This window comes from Capra hircus, chromosome 10, assembly GCF_001704415.2.
Source record: "Capra hircus breed San Clemente chromosome 10, ASM170441v1, whole genome shotgun sequence".
Taxonomy (NCBI): domain Eukaryota; kingdom Metazoa; phylum Chordata; class Mammalia; order Artiodactyla; family Bovidae; genus Capra; species Capra hircus.
The window spans coordinates 77,235,692-77,254,456 of record NC_030817.1 but is presented as its reverse complement, the minus strand read 5'-3'; the positions used below and the strand labels follow the sequence as shown (position 1 = coordinate 77,254,456).

General features: G+C 40.2%; 1 protein-coding gene across 1 annotated transcript; it reads left to right on the top strand.

Annotated features, from left to right (window-relative positions):
- METTL3 (methyltransferase like 3) lies at positions 5,794-18,740 on the top strand. The gene is made up of 11 exons (XM_005685358.3): positions 5,794-6,022; positions 13,581-13,798; positions 13,894-14,295; positions 15,163-15,338; positions 15,902-16,118; positions 16,347-16,534; positions 16,914-16,952; positions 17,118-17,226; positions 17,364-17,429; positions 17,587-17,699; positions 18,306-18,740. The coding sequence occupies exons 1-11, from the start codon at positions 5,923-5,925 to the stop codon at positions 18,415-18,417; spliced, it is 1,740 nt and encodes a 579-aa protein (XP_005685415.1). The 5' UTR covers positions 5,794-5,922; the 3' UTR covers positions 18,418-18,740.

Here is an 18,765-nt window from a genome sequence, read left to right as displayed (position 1 = left end):
AGGTTTAATTACAATGGCCTCCTGGAGCCGTACCCATTCCCCTTTAAAGGTACTAGTGAATAGGACATGACAATCTTGTGAAGTAGGCTGGGGAAGAAACAGCTCCTGTCTCTTTAATTCCCTACCAAAGCTTTATAAATCTGTTTTTCCTTTCAGCCAATGGAAGGAGGTGGGTCACCAATCCTTCTATTCCCTTACCTCCCCACCCCCACTGGACATAGATAATGCCATTTAACTAATTAAACTAGACTTGCCCTCTCTTTAGATGCCAGTTCCCATTATAATAACAGCTGTCAGTGAGGCTTCTACTATTGGATATTTCCTTGGGCAGGTCAGCCCGGAGCCTGACTCCCTACCCTCGTCCTTCATAGCTCTACTTTATTTTTCCTTCTATCTACTTTTCATTCTTTCCCTCCCCGGCTTTTTCTTCTTTCATTGACCACTGACAGCTTTTATTTCTTTTCTGTCTTATTCTCTTAGAGCCTCCTCAAAGCCCACTCCAATCCCCATCTTCAACCCCATCCATTCTTACTCTCAATTACTTCTCATTTGATCATTTCTTTGGAAAATGAATTAACTCTAACCTGCTGCAGTGAATATGTAAATAAATGCAGCTTGCAAAACACTTTACCTGAAATAGGGATCATGGATTCAGTTCAAACTAGGTGGATAAACGGATGACTATTATAAGAAGCAAGAGACAGTTTCTTAGCTCATTCATTCAGTTCAATTTTGAGGATTTGTTTCAGAGACCAAGTGCTAGGTAGGTACAAAGGTAAAGAAGACATACTTCTGTCCCAAAGCGAGCTCAGTCAAAGAGGAGGAAAAATATAAGCATATTTTTATATGGTGGTAGCAAATACTGTGCTAAGACACAATGGCCTGTGGGATTCCATAAAGGGAAATGACTAACAACACAAAGATATAGAAAGGGGAGGGGACATACAGTTCTCTTAAACTGAGCTTTCATAATAACCATGCTGAAAGAAATTAACCGAAAGTATACGACAACCTAAGGACAAATGGAGTTACCATGTAAAAACCTATATAAGATACATCAAGTCCCCTTTGGCAGAAACAGATATGTGCTACTTCCAAGATGTCCCTTCAAGAAAGAACTGGCTACCTAGCTCCAAGAAACCTGGTTAGAAAATTCCATGGCAGTCCACTGGTTAGGACCCTGTGCTCTCTGCCAAGGGCCAGGTTTGATATCTGGTTGAAGGAACTAAAATCCCACAAGCTTCATGGAGTGACCAAAAAAAAGACCCTGGACAGCCTCCAGTTGTCCTCTCCAGCCCCTGGGCAAAGACTAAGCAAGGTGGTGGGTGGTATAGGGCTTAGCCATTGCCAGGGAACATGGGACTAATGAACAGTTCTTACCATGGAACTCCCCAGTGGTCTGTCAGCGACTATCACAGCTGCAGCATTGATAGCTTTGGACAGCTCTGCCAACCCAATCCCACTTTCTTCACCCCTCCTCCCCACTTTTTTTTTTTTTTTAACAAGTATTACTTCCCAATAAAACTTTTGCACTCCTGACTTTGCCTCAGCATCAGCTTCTCCCAGATTTCAACCTGTGTCACCCCTCAAAAAGGTCTCAATTCTATTGGCACATTTTCCACTCCTAGGATTCTGGTTTACTGTCCCTGGAACTTCTTAGTAAACATCTATCTCCTGATTCCCAGAAGAGACCTCACTCACATGACTTTCCCTCAGACCCAACTTTGACTTCCTTTTACATTTTCTTGTTTTTCTTAATGTTTAACAACAGATTTACTAACCCCAACGGACATTGTGCTTTTGATTATATAATTTTAAAATCTGAGTAAGGACGAAACTGAAGAAAGAAAACATTTGACCAAAGAACCAGTTAAGAAGTGTACTCTTCGGTCAGTACTGTGGATGATTCAGTAATCCGTTGCTATGCAACAAACCATCCAAAACTTAGGGTCTTACAAATAATTATGTATTAGCTTGTGAGTCCATGGGTCTAAACAGGCTTCAGCTAGGATGACTTGTTTGTGTTCCAGGTGGTGAGGGCTGAGCTCACTCAGCAGCTTCAATTTAGGCCGGAGGATCCAAGATGGCCTCACTCACTTCTGGCCCCTCAGCTGAATGACTGGAATGCTGGAACCTCTCCCCTTAGAGTCTCATTCTCCAAGATCTCTTTTTGACATCTTTCAATCTCTAGAATTTCTCTTTCTCTTTTTTTCCCTCTCTTCTCCCTTTCCCTCTCCCTCACTCTCTCTTCAAGTGGTTTAGCTATTAGGATAAATGGACTTGCATAAAGGCCTAGGTCTCTAAGATGACAAAAGCAGAAGCTGCAAGGCTTCTTAAGGGCTAGAATCTGAAACTCAAAGAATACCATCTCTGCCACTTTCTCTTGGCCAAAGCTAGTCAGAAGGCCAGTTCAGATTCAAGAGGAGAGGAAACAAGCTTTACCTCATTGGGAAGAGTGACAGTGGAGTCACGCTTCATAAGCGTATGTGGGATGGGAGCCATTACTGTTGTGGCTAACTCTGAACACTCTACCAGAGCAGATTAGGAGATTACCAGAAAGTTAGGAGATGTAGTGCACGCAGCAATCATCTGCTCACAACTAGGCTTTCAGTCTTTGGACTAAAAGAGGTCTGGGTGAGAGTCAGTCCTCCTCTCTGTACTGCTCACAGTTGTATGCAGACTGGCTAAAAGGGGGCCCAGATAAGAAAGCAGTGGTTTTCTTTTGAGCTGAAAACTGGTCCTGAGGCCTCTAGAAGAAAATCCCTCTATAAGCAGATCATGCTAAGTGGTCCTCTTGTGCTCCTAAAATTTGCCTGGTTTATTACTGTAAGTGAATGTTGAAGCAAAAACTTCTGGGAGCTCCCCTTAATTTGGCTGACTTTCAGGAGTACCTGTACTGCCACTTTGGCTTCCTCTGTAGGTGAGTGGAGGCAATTCAGGTCATGCGTTTCCTGAATTCTACCAGAGCCTGAATCTCTTCCACTAAACAAATTCTTCCTTTCTTAGACAAAAATGCTTATAAGTTTAAGGGATGACCTGTGGAAATCTGTCTTTGAGATGAATCAACTCTCTTCAACTTCTGCAAAGCTATATCCTATACTGTCTTTCTCCCCCAGGACTATTTCATTTTACTGCTATATAGTTACTATATATTTAATTTATATGTGTTCAGGACCTTGAAAGAAACAGTGATCTTACAGTAAGTGAGGGATTCAGATTTGTGAACAATTAACTCTAACAGTTCTCTAATATAGCAATAATGGGATTATCTTACTTTAGTAATAATACATGCGTCTAAACATAGGGTCACACAGAATATATCCTAAATGAGAGTGCAAAAGCATTTTTTGTCAACTTTCTTGAGGGTCGTTGTTAGAACCAGGTTTATTAAAGAAAGCAAAACCCCTTAGGTAGAGCAGTCCCTCAGAAGTAGTGATCAGCCAACTTCACCAAGAGTATTTCTGCTGAGTAAGATAGCATTTTTTCTTCTTTTTTTTTCAAGGCTGCACTGAGTCTTGGTTGCAGCATGCAGGCACTCTAGTTGCCGCATGTGGGTTTGGTTGCCCACAGTATGTGGGATCTTAGTTCACTAACCAGGGATCAAACCTGTGTCCCCTGCATTGGAAGGCCAATTCTTAACCATGACTGTCATGGAAATTCCATTTTTCCTTCTAATTAAGTATAATCCTGAAAATTAAATGTCCAGAGATGCTCATATGAGCCCATATTCATTTCCGTGTCCTGCATTTTCAATGCTTAAAAGAACACAAGGCAAATTAGATTCAGAAAATGAGATGGAGATGAATATTTTGATCACTACTAAATCTGCACAGTACCTAGCACATAGTGGTCACTCAGTAAATATTTGCTGAATAAATGAATGAAACCACCACATTCCAATATATATACATCTTTCTTCTTAGTAGTCCCTCTTCATTTTCATCCCTTCCTTTCCATTACTATCCATAGATGGCTTCTGACTTAAAGATTCTATGGTGAAACTGTTACCATAGGCTACTAATCATTTCCCCTATCTCTAAACTTTTTTCCCCATCTCAATTCAACCAAAATATCAGCTCCCCTAAAATATTCCCTATATGCAACTTTAATTTTTTTAAATTTTTTTTTATATGCAACTTTTAAAATGTCCCCTGTTGTATTCTGAATAAATTGCAAGGTAACATGTACCTTTTGCAATCTAGCTTCAAATATGGAAACAAATATTCTCCCAAATTCCCAAATATAATTTTCTGTGTTCTAGCAAAATTAATCTGGTTCAACATGGCATGCACCATGCTTTCCTACATCGAGTCTAGACCTTCTCTTTTATCATGTTCTTAGTCTGGAATTCTTTCTTACACTTCACCTACTTAAGTCCTATCTGTCATTTCAAGCCTGAATCTTGATGTCACCCTCTTTCCAATGCCATCTTGGATCATCTGGGCTTGGAGTGTCCTCCCTTCTTTGCAGTCACGTTTGTTTTTTAAGCCTATGTTCATGCTGCCTTATGTTGCAAATATGGTTCAATATCAGTAAAGGGAGTGGGGTTTGGCTCCTTTACCAGACCAGAGACTCTGAAAACGGGGGCCATGCCTTCTGAAGATGTTCTTTCTGGCAGTGTTTGGCATTCTGTGGAGTTGATAAAACAATGGTTCCCAAATACTTCCATTCAGAGGATCCCATTTAAAAAAAAAAGTTTTTAAGTTTACTATACAGAGAATTTCACATACCAAACTGGCTCCGATGATTTTCTTAAACAACGTGTTCATGCCCACAATAAGAAACGCAGCACAACCAGAACCTCAGAAGCCCCCTAGTACCCCCTCTGAGGAGTCGATCTTATTTTATTTATTAATTTAGCCTCCCCCCACCTAGCCCCCATCTTCCCCAACTTGTGGGATCTTAAGTTACCCCACCAGAGATCAAACAGGGTACTGGGCAGTGAAAGTGTGAACTCCTAACCACTGAACAGCCTGAGAGTTCCCTGAAGGCTCTACTTTAACGTGTTACATATGATACTTGTAGATTTGGTATAATAGTGAGAATATGTATATGTAATCTCTTTATCCAAACAGTCCATCCTAAAGGAGATCAGTCCTGGGTGTTCACTGGAAGGACTGATGTTGACGCTGAAACTCCAATACTTCGGCCACCTGATGCAAAGAGCTGACTCATTGGAAAAGACCCTGATGCTGGGAAAGATTGAGGGCAGGAGACGGGGACGACAGAAGATGAGATGGTTGGATGGCATCATCGACTCTACGGACAAGGGTTTGGGTGGACTCCGGGAGTTGGTGATGGACAGGGAGGCCTGGCGTGCTGCGGTTCATGGGGTCACAGAGCCGGACACGACTGAGCGACTGAACTGAATCTCTTCATAGTATCTCTGTTCCATCAGTCCTCTTCCCTAAAAGCATACATAGTGGTGTATTTTTGTAAACAAGTGCACGGAAACATGAACTTACATCTTTAGTGGCAAAAGTATGTAGTGTCAAACTATCCAAAGGAATTAATGATCCTTCATTTCAAAAACCGGGATTACACATGCTGCCCTAGAGCGCCGCCTTAACGCACTCGGACTCATTTCCTAATACTTAACATGGCCGCATGCGCGGCTATAAGCAACATGGCAGCTTTGCCAGACACCAACACGGCAACCACAGCCTCAACGCACCCGGAAGCGCGAAAGAGCTCCTGTAAAAAACATATCCGCTATTCTGCCAACACTTATGGTGGCTCTCATTTCAGCTTCAAAGGGAGAGAAAAACCGGAAGTGACTTTCCCTCCATAGCATCTGCTGGGATCTCTTTCCGGCTAGCCTTGGGGTGTCCGCGTGAGAGTTAGGCAATTTCTTGAAACCAGAGCTGGGAAGCGCTGGTCCACCGTGCCTAGTTGGAGACGTGGCCGGGCCACGAGACTGAAATGTCGGACACGTGGAGCTCTATCCAGGCCCACAAAAAGCAGCTGGACTCACTGCGGGAGAGGCTGCAGCGGAGGCGGAAGCAGGACTCGGGGCACTTGGGTGAGGCGCGGGGTTGTTGGGGCCGATGCTTAGCTAGAGAGGGCTGACGGGAACCCTGGAGAAAAAAAGCTCCCGAGTTGGTGCCTTTCCTCAAACGTGTTTCTTTAACGCTTCATACATTGGTTCCGGTTCTCTTCCCCCTCAGCAGCACAGATGCTTCATCTTCCTGCAGGTAGTAGCGGCTTCTCAGCCTGGGCTCTGATTCCTCCAGTTCTCTTTCCCAGGTCGGAAGCTCCCTTCGCATCTCCGCGTCCCCCCATCTCGTTGACTTTTCTTAAGTCTGCGGGAGCGTCCCGTTTGCTAGGCCTTTTAGCCCCTATCCCTTGAAGCAGCAAGTCCCTTTTTATGGTTAACTCCCATAGCGCTTTGTTCTTCCCTTGGTTATAGCAATTGCTTTGTATTGCTCATTTCTTTGCGATTCTGGGCGCCGTGAGAACAAGTACTGAGCCTTTATCTCCACAGTGCCCAGTTCAGTGGTCCTCACAGAGTTGGCATTCAATGTTGCTAAGTGAGTAGAGGAAGTAGCGTTGGTTTAGCCATTTACACACCGAGCAAGAATCTGAAAACATTTGTTTTGAAACTTTTTCTCCCCTCCTATTGACCCGTGTCACAGTCTTAAAACTTGAAGGAACCTCAAAAGATTTTCTACTCATACCACATCCCCTACACAAGCCCTGAATTATCTAAGGCAAATCAATTAAAGATCTGCAAGGATAATGAATACATACCACTCTTGTGGCAGCTTGCACTGTTTATCAGTATACTCGAGTCCATTTCTAAATCTTGTGTTGAAGTATATTAGGTCTCTGCACTTGTATTCTGGCCCTTGAAACTAAAAGATGTCTTGCCAGGACTCTTACACCGTAATAAGTGGATATCTATCGAGTATCTACATGAGTCTAGTTAGACAAAAATTAGAGCGCGTCCCTGGCCTCAAGGAGTTTAAAATGTAGTTGGGAATAAAGAAAAAGTCAGAAATACACGATGATATATGTAAAATGCCAAATGAATTAATTCCACAATGAGCAGAGTGAAGGTAGAACTAACAAGAGTCAGTCTAGTCAGTGAAGACATCATGGAAGAGTTGACACTTGGAATTTGGTCTCAGCGGCTATATAGGACTTAAATAACTAAAGAGATGGTAAGAGGGCAGAGCAAGTAGAGGAAGAAGTGCAAGTCATATTATCAAGAATTAATAGAAATTCCACTTCACTTTTCCATGGTATTAACCACACTTTGGTATTAACAAAACTAACTTTGTGCTGTATGCAAATCCAACCACTAGAGTCTGGATACTTCATCAGGGTCCTTGCTGAGCATGTTTAATAATTTTGAAAGCAAGATCTGTTCTCCCTTGAACATAAATATTCTTTTTGGGATATAAATATCTCTTGATTTGTACATCCACTTAATAAAATATGGGTAAGACTTTTAGTATAGCCAGTTGATATGGTTAAGATTCCTGTAAAATTGTTTTTGAGTTTGTGATTAAACATATATTACCTTCTAGCCCAGAGCTTTGACGGGCCTATTTGGTCTTTAGGGGATAAGTAGAGATGAAACACACAAATTAAGTCAGCCAGCCTATCACTGTTCTTCCACTCAGTTATTTTGGTTATTCAAAAGAATATGTTTCCTTAAGGGTTAAGAGTCTTAGGAAAACATTGTGAAACACTCTCTTAACCAATTTGTCATGGAAAATATAACCAAAGGCTACATGAAAATTCACATCATTTAGTTCTTTTCTCACAGGAAATAAAAATGTTCTTACCACATCTATATTTTTATAGGGTTACCGAAATCTGATACTTAATTATTTACTGTTGAGCTCAATATTAAAAGACAAGGATATTTAAATAAACTAAAATGTATCCATGTCATTAATAAATGCAAAATATTATGAACAAAGAATCACTGGGAGACCTTTGTTAGCTTGGCATTTTTAAGGTATAACTTAAAAAAAAAAATTGTGGCAAAAGTACACATACCATAAAATACCATCTAACCATTTTAAAATGTATAGTTGATAGTGAGATGTATATTCACATTATTGTGCAACCAGTCTCCAAAATTCTTTTGTCTTGCAAAACCAAAACTCACTATTCTCCCTTCATCCCAGGCCCTGGCAACCACCATTCTACCCTGTTTCTGTGTTTGACTACTATAGATACCTTGTGAAAATGGAATCATGAAGTATTTGACTGATTTCCTTTAGCACATCCTCAAGGTTCATTCATGTTGTAGCACGTGTCATAATTTCCTTCATTTTTAAAGCTGAATAATATTCCATTGTATGTATATACCACATTTTCTTGATCCATTTATCCATTGGTGGATACTTGAGGGTTGCTTCCACATTTTGGCTATTGTGAATAATGCTGCTGTGAACACGAGTGTAACAGGTTATCGCTTCAAGATTCTGTTTTCAACTTTTTTGGACATATAACAGAAGTGGAATTGCTGGAGCATATGGTAATTCTATTTTCAATTTGCTTAGGAACTGCCACACTGTTTTCCATAGAATAAAGTAGATTTCTGAAATGAAGATTATTACTTTCAATAAATGTTTATTTCATTAATTAAAACAAAATAAACTTGGTGCAGCTTCAGTTCAGTTCAGTTCAGTCACTCAGTCGTGTCCAACTCTTTGTGACCCCATGAATTGCAGCACGCCAGGCCTCCCTATCCATCACCAACTCCCAGAGTTCACCCAAACTCATGTCCATTGAGTCGGTGATGCCATCCAGCCATCTCATCCTCGGTCGTCCCCTTCTCCTGCCCCCAATCCCTCCCAGCATCAGAGTCTTTTCCAATGAGTCAACCCTTCGCATGAGGTGGCCAAAGTATTGGAGTTTCAGCTTTAGCATCAGTCCTTCCAAAGAACACCCAGGACTGATCTCCTTTAGAATGGACTAGTTGGATCTCCTTGCAGTCCAAGGGACTCTCAAGAGTCTTCTCCAACACCACAGTTTAAAAGCATCAATTCTTCACAGCCCAGCTCTCACATCCATACATGGCGTAGCTTAGCACATAGTGAATATGTGAACTGCTCAATGTATTTCATCAATGGAATTGAAGATGTGAATATGGATATTGACATATTTTAGAGGTCAGCAAGTTCAGAGTCTGGCCACATTTTTATCTCTTCAAGCTAGTATTTTGTTTATCTTTAACTGAGCTCTTAAAACTCAAGTATTAAGTATTCCTTTGCTGAGCCCAACACATTACATTTTTCATTAGATTAGAAGCGGAGAATCAACATACTTACCAGCATAATGGAAGTGCTCAATAAATGTACTGAATTAATAATGAACACTTTCTGAAGGAGTTGGAACTCCTAATTGTTTTCTGCCCATAACCCATTTTAAGAATGATAAAGGGTTGGAGTCTTTCCCCCAGATTTGTGTATCTGTGCACAAATTTGTGTTTGACTTAAGGGAATTCAGAGTGGCTCAAGCCCATCTATAAATAACAGTTACATTAATCAGCTGTTAATTTTGTTCCAAATATTAAATGTGAGCCGCCTCCTCCAAGTAACCTTAAAAGAGATATTTTCAGCTCCATGTCCTGAATGTAATGAAAAGAATACTCCCACAAGTTGTTACTAACATAAGGATTCATAACCAGAATCACAGAACTGTATTAAAACTTAAGTATTGGTCAGATTATCAAAAAGAAAAAAAAGTTTGTATCCAATTCTAGGGATTGAAAATATACGTTAAAGTGGTTCTTTATCATAGAGTTCTTGCTGTAAGAAAAGGTCATTAAACATAACTCAAAGAACGTATAAATTTAGTTACCAGAGAAAGCAAAAATTGTAAGAAGAAATTTTTATATTACAGTTTTCGTAGTATCAGTAGGTGAATTATAAAAAGTACATTTTCAACTTAATGACATTAACATTGGAACACAGTAAGTGCTTTTCCTCACAGATAATGTCTGCTAGGTGTTGAAAGTTTACATGAAAAAATGTGTAGTATATTTTAGAAATAGCAGGTAACGTTTGCATGAAAAGTTTGATAAACTAGTTGGTAGAAAATGAACATATAACCAAACATCTAACCAGCATTAACATCTAACCAAATTTATACATTGTTATTTTAAGTATGATAATAGGAGATGTAATAATGTCAAGTAGATTCTTTGAACTGTTAGATTGTGGACTTCATTTAAAATAAATTCAATCAACAAAATGTTTATCATGGAAATAATGTGGTGTTATTGCATATTTAAGCCAAGCATCTCAAGAACCATTGTGGCAGAAAGGAAAGTAATGTGACAGTGAATAGGTGTGTTCCTGAACAGAATTTGGGTTAGATTACATTAACAAGAATGAAACACTGATTGAAATGTTGAAATTATGGAAAATGCTACTATTTAATCAGTGACAACACTTACCTTCTTTTAAGTCAGAAGGGCAAGAAACAGAGGGGCAAAATACACCAATTTAAGAGGTAATAGGTCTCCAAAGTGAAGTGAAGTCGCTCAGTCGTGTCCAACTCTTTGCGACCCCGTGGACTGTAGCCTACCAGGCTCCTCCATCCGTGGGATTCTCCAGGCAAGAATACTGGAGTGGGCTGCCATTTCCTTCTCCAGAGGATCTTCCCAACCCAGGGATTGAACCCGGGTCTCCTGCATTGCAGGCAGACACTTTAACCTCTGAGCCACCAGGGAAGCCTAATAGGTCTCCAAAGAAGACATGCAAATGACCAACAGGTGTTTGAAAACTTGTTCAACATCACTAATCATCAGGGGAATGCAAATCATAACCATAATAAGATATCACCTCAAACTTGTTATTAAAAAAAAGAGAACAAGTGTTAGCAAGAAAAGGGAATCCTGATTCACCGATAGTGGGAATGTAAGCTGGCATAGCCACTATGGAAAACAGTATGGATGTTCCTCAGTAAGTAAAAAAATAGAATTACCATATGATCCAGCAGTTTCACTTTTAGGAATTCAAAGGATTTGGAATAAGGATTTCAAGGAGATACCTGCACATCCACGCTCATTGTAGCATTATTTATGTTCACATACAGCCAAGATAGGGAAGCAACCTAAACATCCATTGATGGATAAATGGATAAAGAAAACATGAAATATACATGCAATGGGATATTTTACAGCCAAAAGAAGGAGGAAATCCTGCCATTTGTGACAGCATGAGTGGATCTGGAGGACATTATGATAAGTGAACTAATTCAGATGCAAATACTGTATGGTCTCACTTAGATTGTATTTGACATGTGGAATCTAAAATAGTCAAAGTCATAGAAATAGAGTGGTGACTGCCAAGGCCTAGGGAAGCAGAAAAATGGAGAGGTGATACAGCAGGTACAGAATCTCAGTTATGCAAGATAAATAAGTTCTGGAGATCTCTTATACAGTGTATAGTACCTATGGTTAACAGCACTGTGTTGTATACTTAACATTTTCTAAGGGGGTAGATCCTGTGTTAAGTTTGTCTTATCAGATACACAAAAATATAACAAAGGCAGCAGAAAGAAACTTTTGGGGAATGATAGATATGGTTATGGCCTTGGTGGTGGTGATGATTTAATGAGTGTATACTGTCTCCAACTCACTGAGTTGTATCTGTTAAATATATACAACTTTTTACATGCTAATCATAATTAAGTGGTTAAAAAAAGACAGAGATTGTCTATAGGGTGCTTAGGTCTTTATTAACGAAATAAAACTCATACTAATGGCAAAAGAATATTAATAGGTGCCTGGCAAATAACGTTTAAATATAAAGGGGGGATATAGATAATTTATATAGTTTATCTAAAATATTAAAAGTTTCAAAACTGCACAGCTCTTTCTTTTATCAAATTATTTATTTGGCTGTGCTGCTGGGTCTTAGTTATGGCACTTGGTATTTTCTTTTCCATGCGGCATGTTGTAATATGTGGGATCTTTAGTTGTGGCATGCAAACTCTTAGTTGCAGCATGTGGGATATAGTTCCCTGACCAAGGATGGAACCGAGGCCCCCTGCATTGTTTGCATGGAGTCTTAGCTGCTGGAGCACCGTGGAAGTCCCTCAAACTCTTTAATACCTTATATAATTTGCTCCCTTTAGCATACATCATGAGTTAAAATGGTCAGTACATAATGTATAAAACTGCATGTAATGCCTGAAATCCTAATTTTAAAACACTTTGTATTTTTTCTGCTATAGGTTCATCATTAATTGTGCTAGGTTAGGTTACTTAATGAAAGAAATTTTTGGTTTCTTCTAAAGAAATTTTAAATTTGACTGATCTTTTTAAAAACTCAGAGTTTGAAACTAGTGTAAATTATAATTGGGGTATTTTTAGCTTAGATTTATTAGAATCTCTCAGTTGCAAGGGACTTGAGTAGTTACCAGTTCAATCCTATTCAGTGTAAGAATTGTGCCTGTAGTCTTCCAAATAAGCTAAATAGTAGTTGTTGCTTAAATTTCTTATGTTATCTTTAGCTTAGATTGCTTGCTTTCAGACTTGCCCATCCAGACCTTCAAAGTGCTTCCATGATTTCTATGTGTACAATACCTCCTTGCCAAAACCAAAACAAGGAACTTGTTCTAGTCTGAGATTCAGCACAACATAAAAGAATCATCAGTGAGCAAGGTGAAAAAAACTCTGTCATTTAACGTTTTCAGCTAGTATGAAATTGTGGAGTCTCTTTTCCACATAGGGTATAACATATTTTCCTAAAATGTAACTGTTTTGGTAAGGTGTTTGGTATAGTTTGACTCCATTTTCCTTGGAATTCTGAGCTAATATTAGAGTGGAAATTTCTAAGTAACCAAAATATCTCTAAATGTAAACTAGTGGCCACTTAGATAGTATTTAACAGAATTCCAGTATAGATCCTGAATGTTTAATATTCCACTTGTATTTTAAATAAATAATCACAGATATTAGGCTTTCCCAAAGGTAATATTTTGTCCTAATTTGAGTTTCCTAAATCTTATTAAGGTTATGATGGCTACCCAGCTTGTGAAGTACTAGAGTAGGTTATAAGAATATAGTCAGGAACTATCATTGGTGACCAGGGCTTGAGCAGTTCTATAAAATTTTTGTGTTTGAGTTATAACCCCCAACACTGTCATTTTTTATACTCTCTGATGTCCAGCGGCCTTAATTCATTAAAACTCAAACTCAGTTCTTCAAAAAGATCTCATCACAGTTTAGGTTGGTGAAAATATTCTTGGCTTATAAATTCAAGTTGATTATATCAGTTGTCGTTTAGCGTGACTGAAGGGAGGTGGTATGGACATTTAAATCTACCAAGATGCTAATTTATTTCCTGTGAAGCAGAGAAAGGAATGAAATTAGGAAATACTTCTCACCCAACATAGAAAGGGTAAGCAGATCCCAGAAAATTTACCTTGGCAAAGCAGTGAATGCTTGGGTGTGATTTAATAAAGGGTATTTATTGCTAAATCTGGTCAGAGAATTTTCTACATGAAATGAAAGGACTGTGTTGTAAATGCTGGAAATCTTAACTCCTGAGGAATGTGTAGATTGACAGTGGTTACCTTTTTTCATTTTCACATCTCTTCACTCCTAGATCTTCGGAATCCAGAGGCAGCACTGTCTCCAACCTTCCGTAGCGACAGCCCAGTACCTGCTGCACCCACTTCCGGTGGCCCCAAGCCCAGTACAGCTTCAGCAGTTCCTGAACTAGCTACAGACCCTGAATTAGAGAAGAAGTTGCTACACCACCTCTCTGATCTGTCACTAACATTGCCCACTGATGCTGTGTCTATCCGTCTTGCCATCTCCACGGTAATGAATGATAAGACAAGGTTGAGAACTGCCACTGTTTTTCATCAGTTCGTGGTCAGGGTCTTAACACTTTCCCTCCTGCCTTCCTTCCTTAGCCAGATGCCCCTGCCACTCAGGATGGGGTAGAAAGCCTCCTACAGAAGTTTGCCGCTCAGGAGTTGATCGAAGTAAAGCGAAGTCTCCTACAAGACGATGCACATCCCACTCTTGTGACCTATGCTGATCATTCCAAGCTCTCCGCCATGATGGGTGCTGTGGCAGAAAAGAAGGGCCCTGGGGAGGTAGCAGGGACTATTGCAGGGCAGAAGCGGCGTGCAGAGCAGGACTCCACCACAGCAGCTGCCTTTACTAGCTCTTTGGCCTCTGGTCTGGCCTCTTCCACATCAGAAGTAGCCAAGGAGCCAAAGAAATCAAGAAAACATGCTGCCTCAGATGTTGATCTGGAGATAGAGAGCCTTCTTAACCAACAATCTACTAAGGAACAACAGAGCAAGAAGGTAGGGGTAGATAGAAGTGATTTCACACTTATACTTTGAATTTTAGCATTGGTTGAGAAGAATTTACCCCTAGGGGCAAAGAGCAGTTCTTAGAATTGAGGGTTTAGAGCAGTGGTTCTCAATAGAGGATGATATCACCCTCCCTCCTAACGCCCAGGGGATGTTTTGCAAAGTCTGGAGACGTTTTTGGTTGTCACAACACAGGAGTACTACAGTCACCTATTGGGTAGAGAGGCAAGGGATGCTGCACAGCATCCTACAATCTTAGTAGGATAACCCACAAAGAATTATCTGGCCAAAAACATCATCAGTGCACCAAATGCTGAGAACTCTGATTTAGAAAACCTTTTTCACTGGTTCTGTGTGGAAGAATATTTTGGACCCACATGAATTAGCCATTTCCTATTTCTAGCTGTATAAATTTGAACAGTTAACTTCTCTTGATGCTTAGTCTTCTCATTTGTGAGACTAGAGTACCGCCTCTCACCTGTACCCACCACCCACCCACCATGTAGAATTGTTGCCTAGGCTCTGAACCAAACAGTAAAGTGCTTATCAGCACTGTGTCTTGCTTCAGTACGTATTAAATATAAGTGGTTTTGGCTGGAAAGAATGCTTTCCTGGGGAGGGGAGTTTAGCTTAATGCTTAGCAGCAGGAACTGGTCTGCATATATTTTAATTTCATCCCAAGTGCAGATTTGTGAGAAAGGACTAAATCCATGAAAAATCTCTTCTGGGTTTTCTCATATTAATGTAGTTTATTGACCCCTCATAGGACATTGATGTCAAGTAGAATTTGCAGAGGTGGTTTAAGGGCGAATTTTATCTACAAACCCTTTCCAGACAAAGGTTTCTTCTATCACCCAGGTTAGTCAGGAGATCCTAGAGTTACTAAATACTACAACAGCCAAGGAACAATCCATTGTTGAAAAGTTTCGCTCACGAGGTCGGGCTCAAGTTCAAGAGTTCTGTGACTATGGAACCAAGGAGGAGTGTATGAAAGCCAGTGATGCTGACCGGCCCTGTCGAAAGCTGCACTTCAGGTCTTTTGAGGGGAAGAGGGTTGGCTGGGTCTCCTAGAAGCAGTCATTTTTTAAGCACGGTCCTTCCACTCATTGGGTTTGTCTTTAATGCTGTTATTAAGTGCTTTTAATATGGTTTGTCTAAGACTTCAAGATTCTGAAGGTACACTTTCAGAAGTAGTGTTCTATGGGAGGGAATACAGGCTGCATTCTCCAAAAGATAGGAGATTAAAAAAAAAAAATTGCTCTTTTCTTGCAATAGCAGGATATCTCTGTCTTTGATCCCCAGTGAAAGTTAAAGTTCTCTAGAAGGACAGTCTTAGGAGAAACAAGAACCTGGCCTCTTAGGTCAGAGCTTTATTCCTGTCATAAGGAAGTTAAGTTTTTGCTCAGAGAGGAATTAAAAAACATTTCTTTATTGTAAATTACAGATTTTAATATCACCTGCTTTCCTTATCTGAAAACTCTTAAAGGAAGCTCTGATGATAGTGAAAGACTGCAAATTTTGCAACAATTTTTTTTGCAACTGGGGGATCTAACTGGAATACCATGTTGATTCCAACTGTCCCTTACTATTTCCCCAGACGGATCATCAATAAACACACTGATGAGTCATTAGGAGACTGCTCTTTCCTTAACACATGTTTCCACATGGATACCTGCAAATATGTTCACTATGAAATTGATGCTTGCATGGATTCTGAGGCTCCTGGAAGCAAAGACCATACACCAAGCCAAGAGCTTGCCCTTACACAGAGCGTTGGAGGTGACTCCAATGCAGATCGACTCTTCCCACCTCAGGTACCTGTCTGCTCAGAAAACTTAACCTCAACTTAAGGACCTTTATCTCAGTAGAGCAGCCATACATGTAGGAAAGCAAGGCATAATCAGCAATCTCCCTTGCTGATTGGGAATGGAGCGGGATATATAGCATATGAGGGAACAGGAAAATCCAATGGAAAAAGAGGGACTGGGGCCATGAATCGGAGAGTGAAGGAAGGGAAGATGACCAAATACCACCTCATGCAGTGGATCTGTTGTGATATCCGCTACCTGGACGTCAGTATCTTGGGCAAGTTTGCAGTTGTGATGGCTGACCCACCCTGGGATATTCACATGGAGCTGCCCTATGGGACCCTGACAGATGATGAGATGCGCAGGCTCAACATACCAGTACTGCAGGATGATGGCTTTCTCTTCCTCTGGGTCACAGGCAGGTAATGCAGTTCAAAGATATGTAGGTATGGGCAGATATAGTACAGAGTGAGTACTGGGTGGGGATAAAATCTTGGGTTTTTCTAGCTCTATTAAACTTATGACTCAGTCAGCCTTTCTTACCTACTGAGATCTGATGCCTGTTTATAACACAAATGATACCATGAATTCTGTTTAACTCTACATTTGTTTCTTGTGAAAGGTAAGACCATGAAGAATAGATTCTGTGTTTTGCCTTTTCATTCTTAGATCCATCCTCTTGCCCCAATGGTGTCTTGCATGTAAATGTTCACTGAATGTCTATTGAAAACAACACATATATCTTGAAGGGAGAAAAAATACTGGCATGGAAGTAGCTGTTTAACCCTTATTTCTTTCCAGGGCCATGGAGTTGGGCAGAGAATGTCTGAACCTCTGGGGGTAAGTAGCCATCACTGTTGTTTTCTTCTGAGGGAAATATGTAGTTGATAGGGTTTCTTTCTTCCAGAGTATACTGTGATTTCTTGCCTCTGTAGAGTAGATGGTATCATCCTTAAACTGTGAAAGCCTGATTAAAGTTCTGATTCTTTTTCTTATATCCCACAGTTATGAACGGGTAGATGAAATTATCTGGGTGAAGACAAATCAACTGCAGCGCATCATTCGAACAGGCCGCACAGGTCACTGGTTGAACCATGGGAAGGAACACTGCTTGGTGAGCAGCAGTGGGGCCCAATACATTAGATGGAGCAAAAATAGGAATTGTTTGATTTCTTATTGAGAAACAGTTCAAATACTGGGGTTTCATAAAACTTTCATAAATTTTTCATCATTCTGTTCTCTGGTGAGCAGGTTGGTGTCAAAGGAAATCCCCAAGGCTTCAACCAGGGTCTGGATTGTGATGTGATCGTAGCTGAGGTATGTGCTTTCCCCAGGCATCCAAAGAGCCACATTTTAAATTAGTTATTCTATATTCTTATCCCAGGTTTTCTCATTGGGATCATAAACATAAGTGGAAAGGGCTAGAATTGTGATCTTGGGTAACTTAAAAGTAGCTAGAGCTTTTATTTCCTAGGTTCGTTCCACTAGTCATAAACCAGATGAAATCTATGGCATGATTGAAAGACTGTCCCCTGGCACTCGCAAGATTGAGTTATTTGGACGACCACACAATGTGCAACCCAACTGGTAAGGAGACCAGAGAACATGCTAGCCCCCAAGGGCACAACTGTTTATGGTCAAATATATAAGTTAGTAGAGCGTCACCTCACTTCCACTAGTCTGTAAATGGGCTTCAGAGGATTCTTAAGCAACCAACATTCACTGGAAAACCAACAGGTTAAGATTTAAACACTGCTCTTAAGGTCTCCACCCCTAAAGCTCTTCATTATTCTACTGGATGTACTGAATCTGCCCCCTGGTGGTTACTGAGAACCTATTTAATCTGTCAACAATTTTAGTCTTTCATCCTGTAGGTAGAGCTTTAAAAGACATGCTGCTAGCATGTCACTCATCCAGAGTAGTCACTGGCAGCATAGCTTTGTGATGTAGGCCTGGTTAGCTGTAAGTTATTAACCCTTAATTAGTACAGATCCAGCCTCTTTTAACATCGGAATCTGCCCAATTTCTTACCAGCCTTAGTACCATGTACTATCTTTATAAAAGAACTGGCACAGATATTCAGATGCCTATTGAGATGATAGGCAGACTTAATGAAAAGAACACATCTTTTAACAATATTAAGCCTTTAAATTCCAGGATTTTTGGCTTGCCCCGTCTTTCCCCTTGCTTCAGGATCACCCTTGGAAACCAATTGGATGGGATCCACCTACTAGACCCAGATGTGGTTGCCCGGTTCAAGCAAAGATATCCAGATGGTATCATCTCTAAACCTAAGAATCTGTAGAAGTACTTCTGAACCTAAGCATCCATAGCCATGGCTCTACAGGCTGTACCTGAAGAGTAATGTTTGTACAATAGCTTTTTTTCCCCCTTATTTAAATAAAAGTTTGTATTGTAGTTGGGATTTCGAGGTCAAGTTCTGGCTCTGCCACTTAAGAGTGTGTGATCTTGTGTAACTCAACTTAGTATGATTGCTTATAAATGTAAACTGGGAATGTAACTGGGAATGTTAGGTAACTGGGAAATGTTACCTGCCTTATTGGGTTGCTATAAAGCTTCAAACTAAATGAATGTGTGGAAAGCATTAAAATGTTGATTTGATCAGCAGTTAAGTATTATAAACATGATAAGA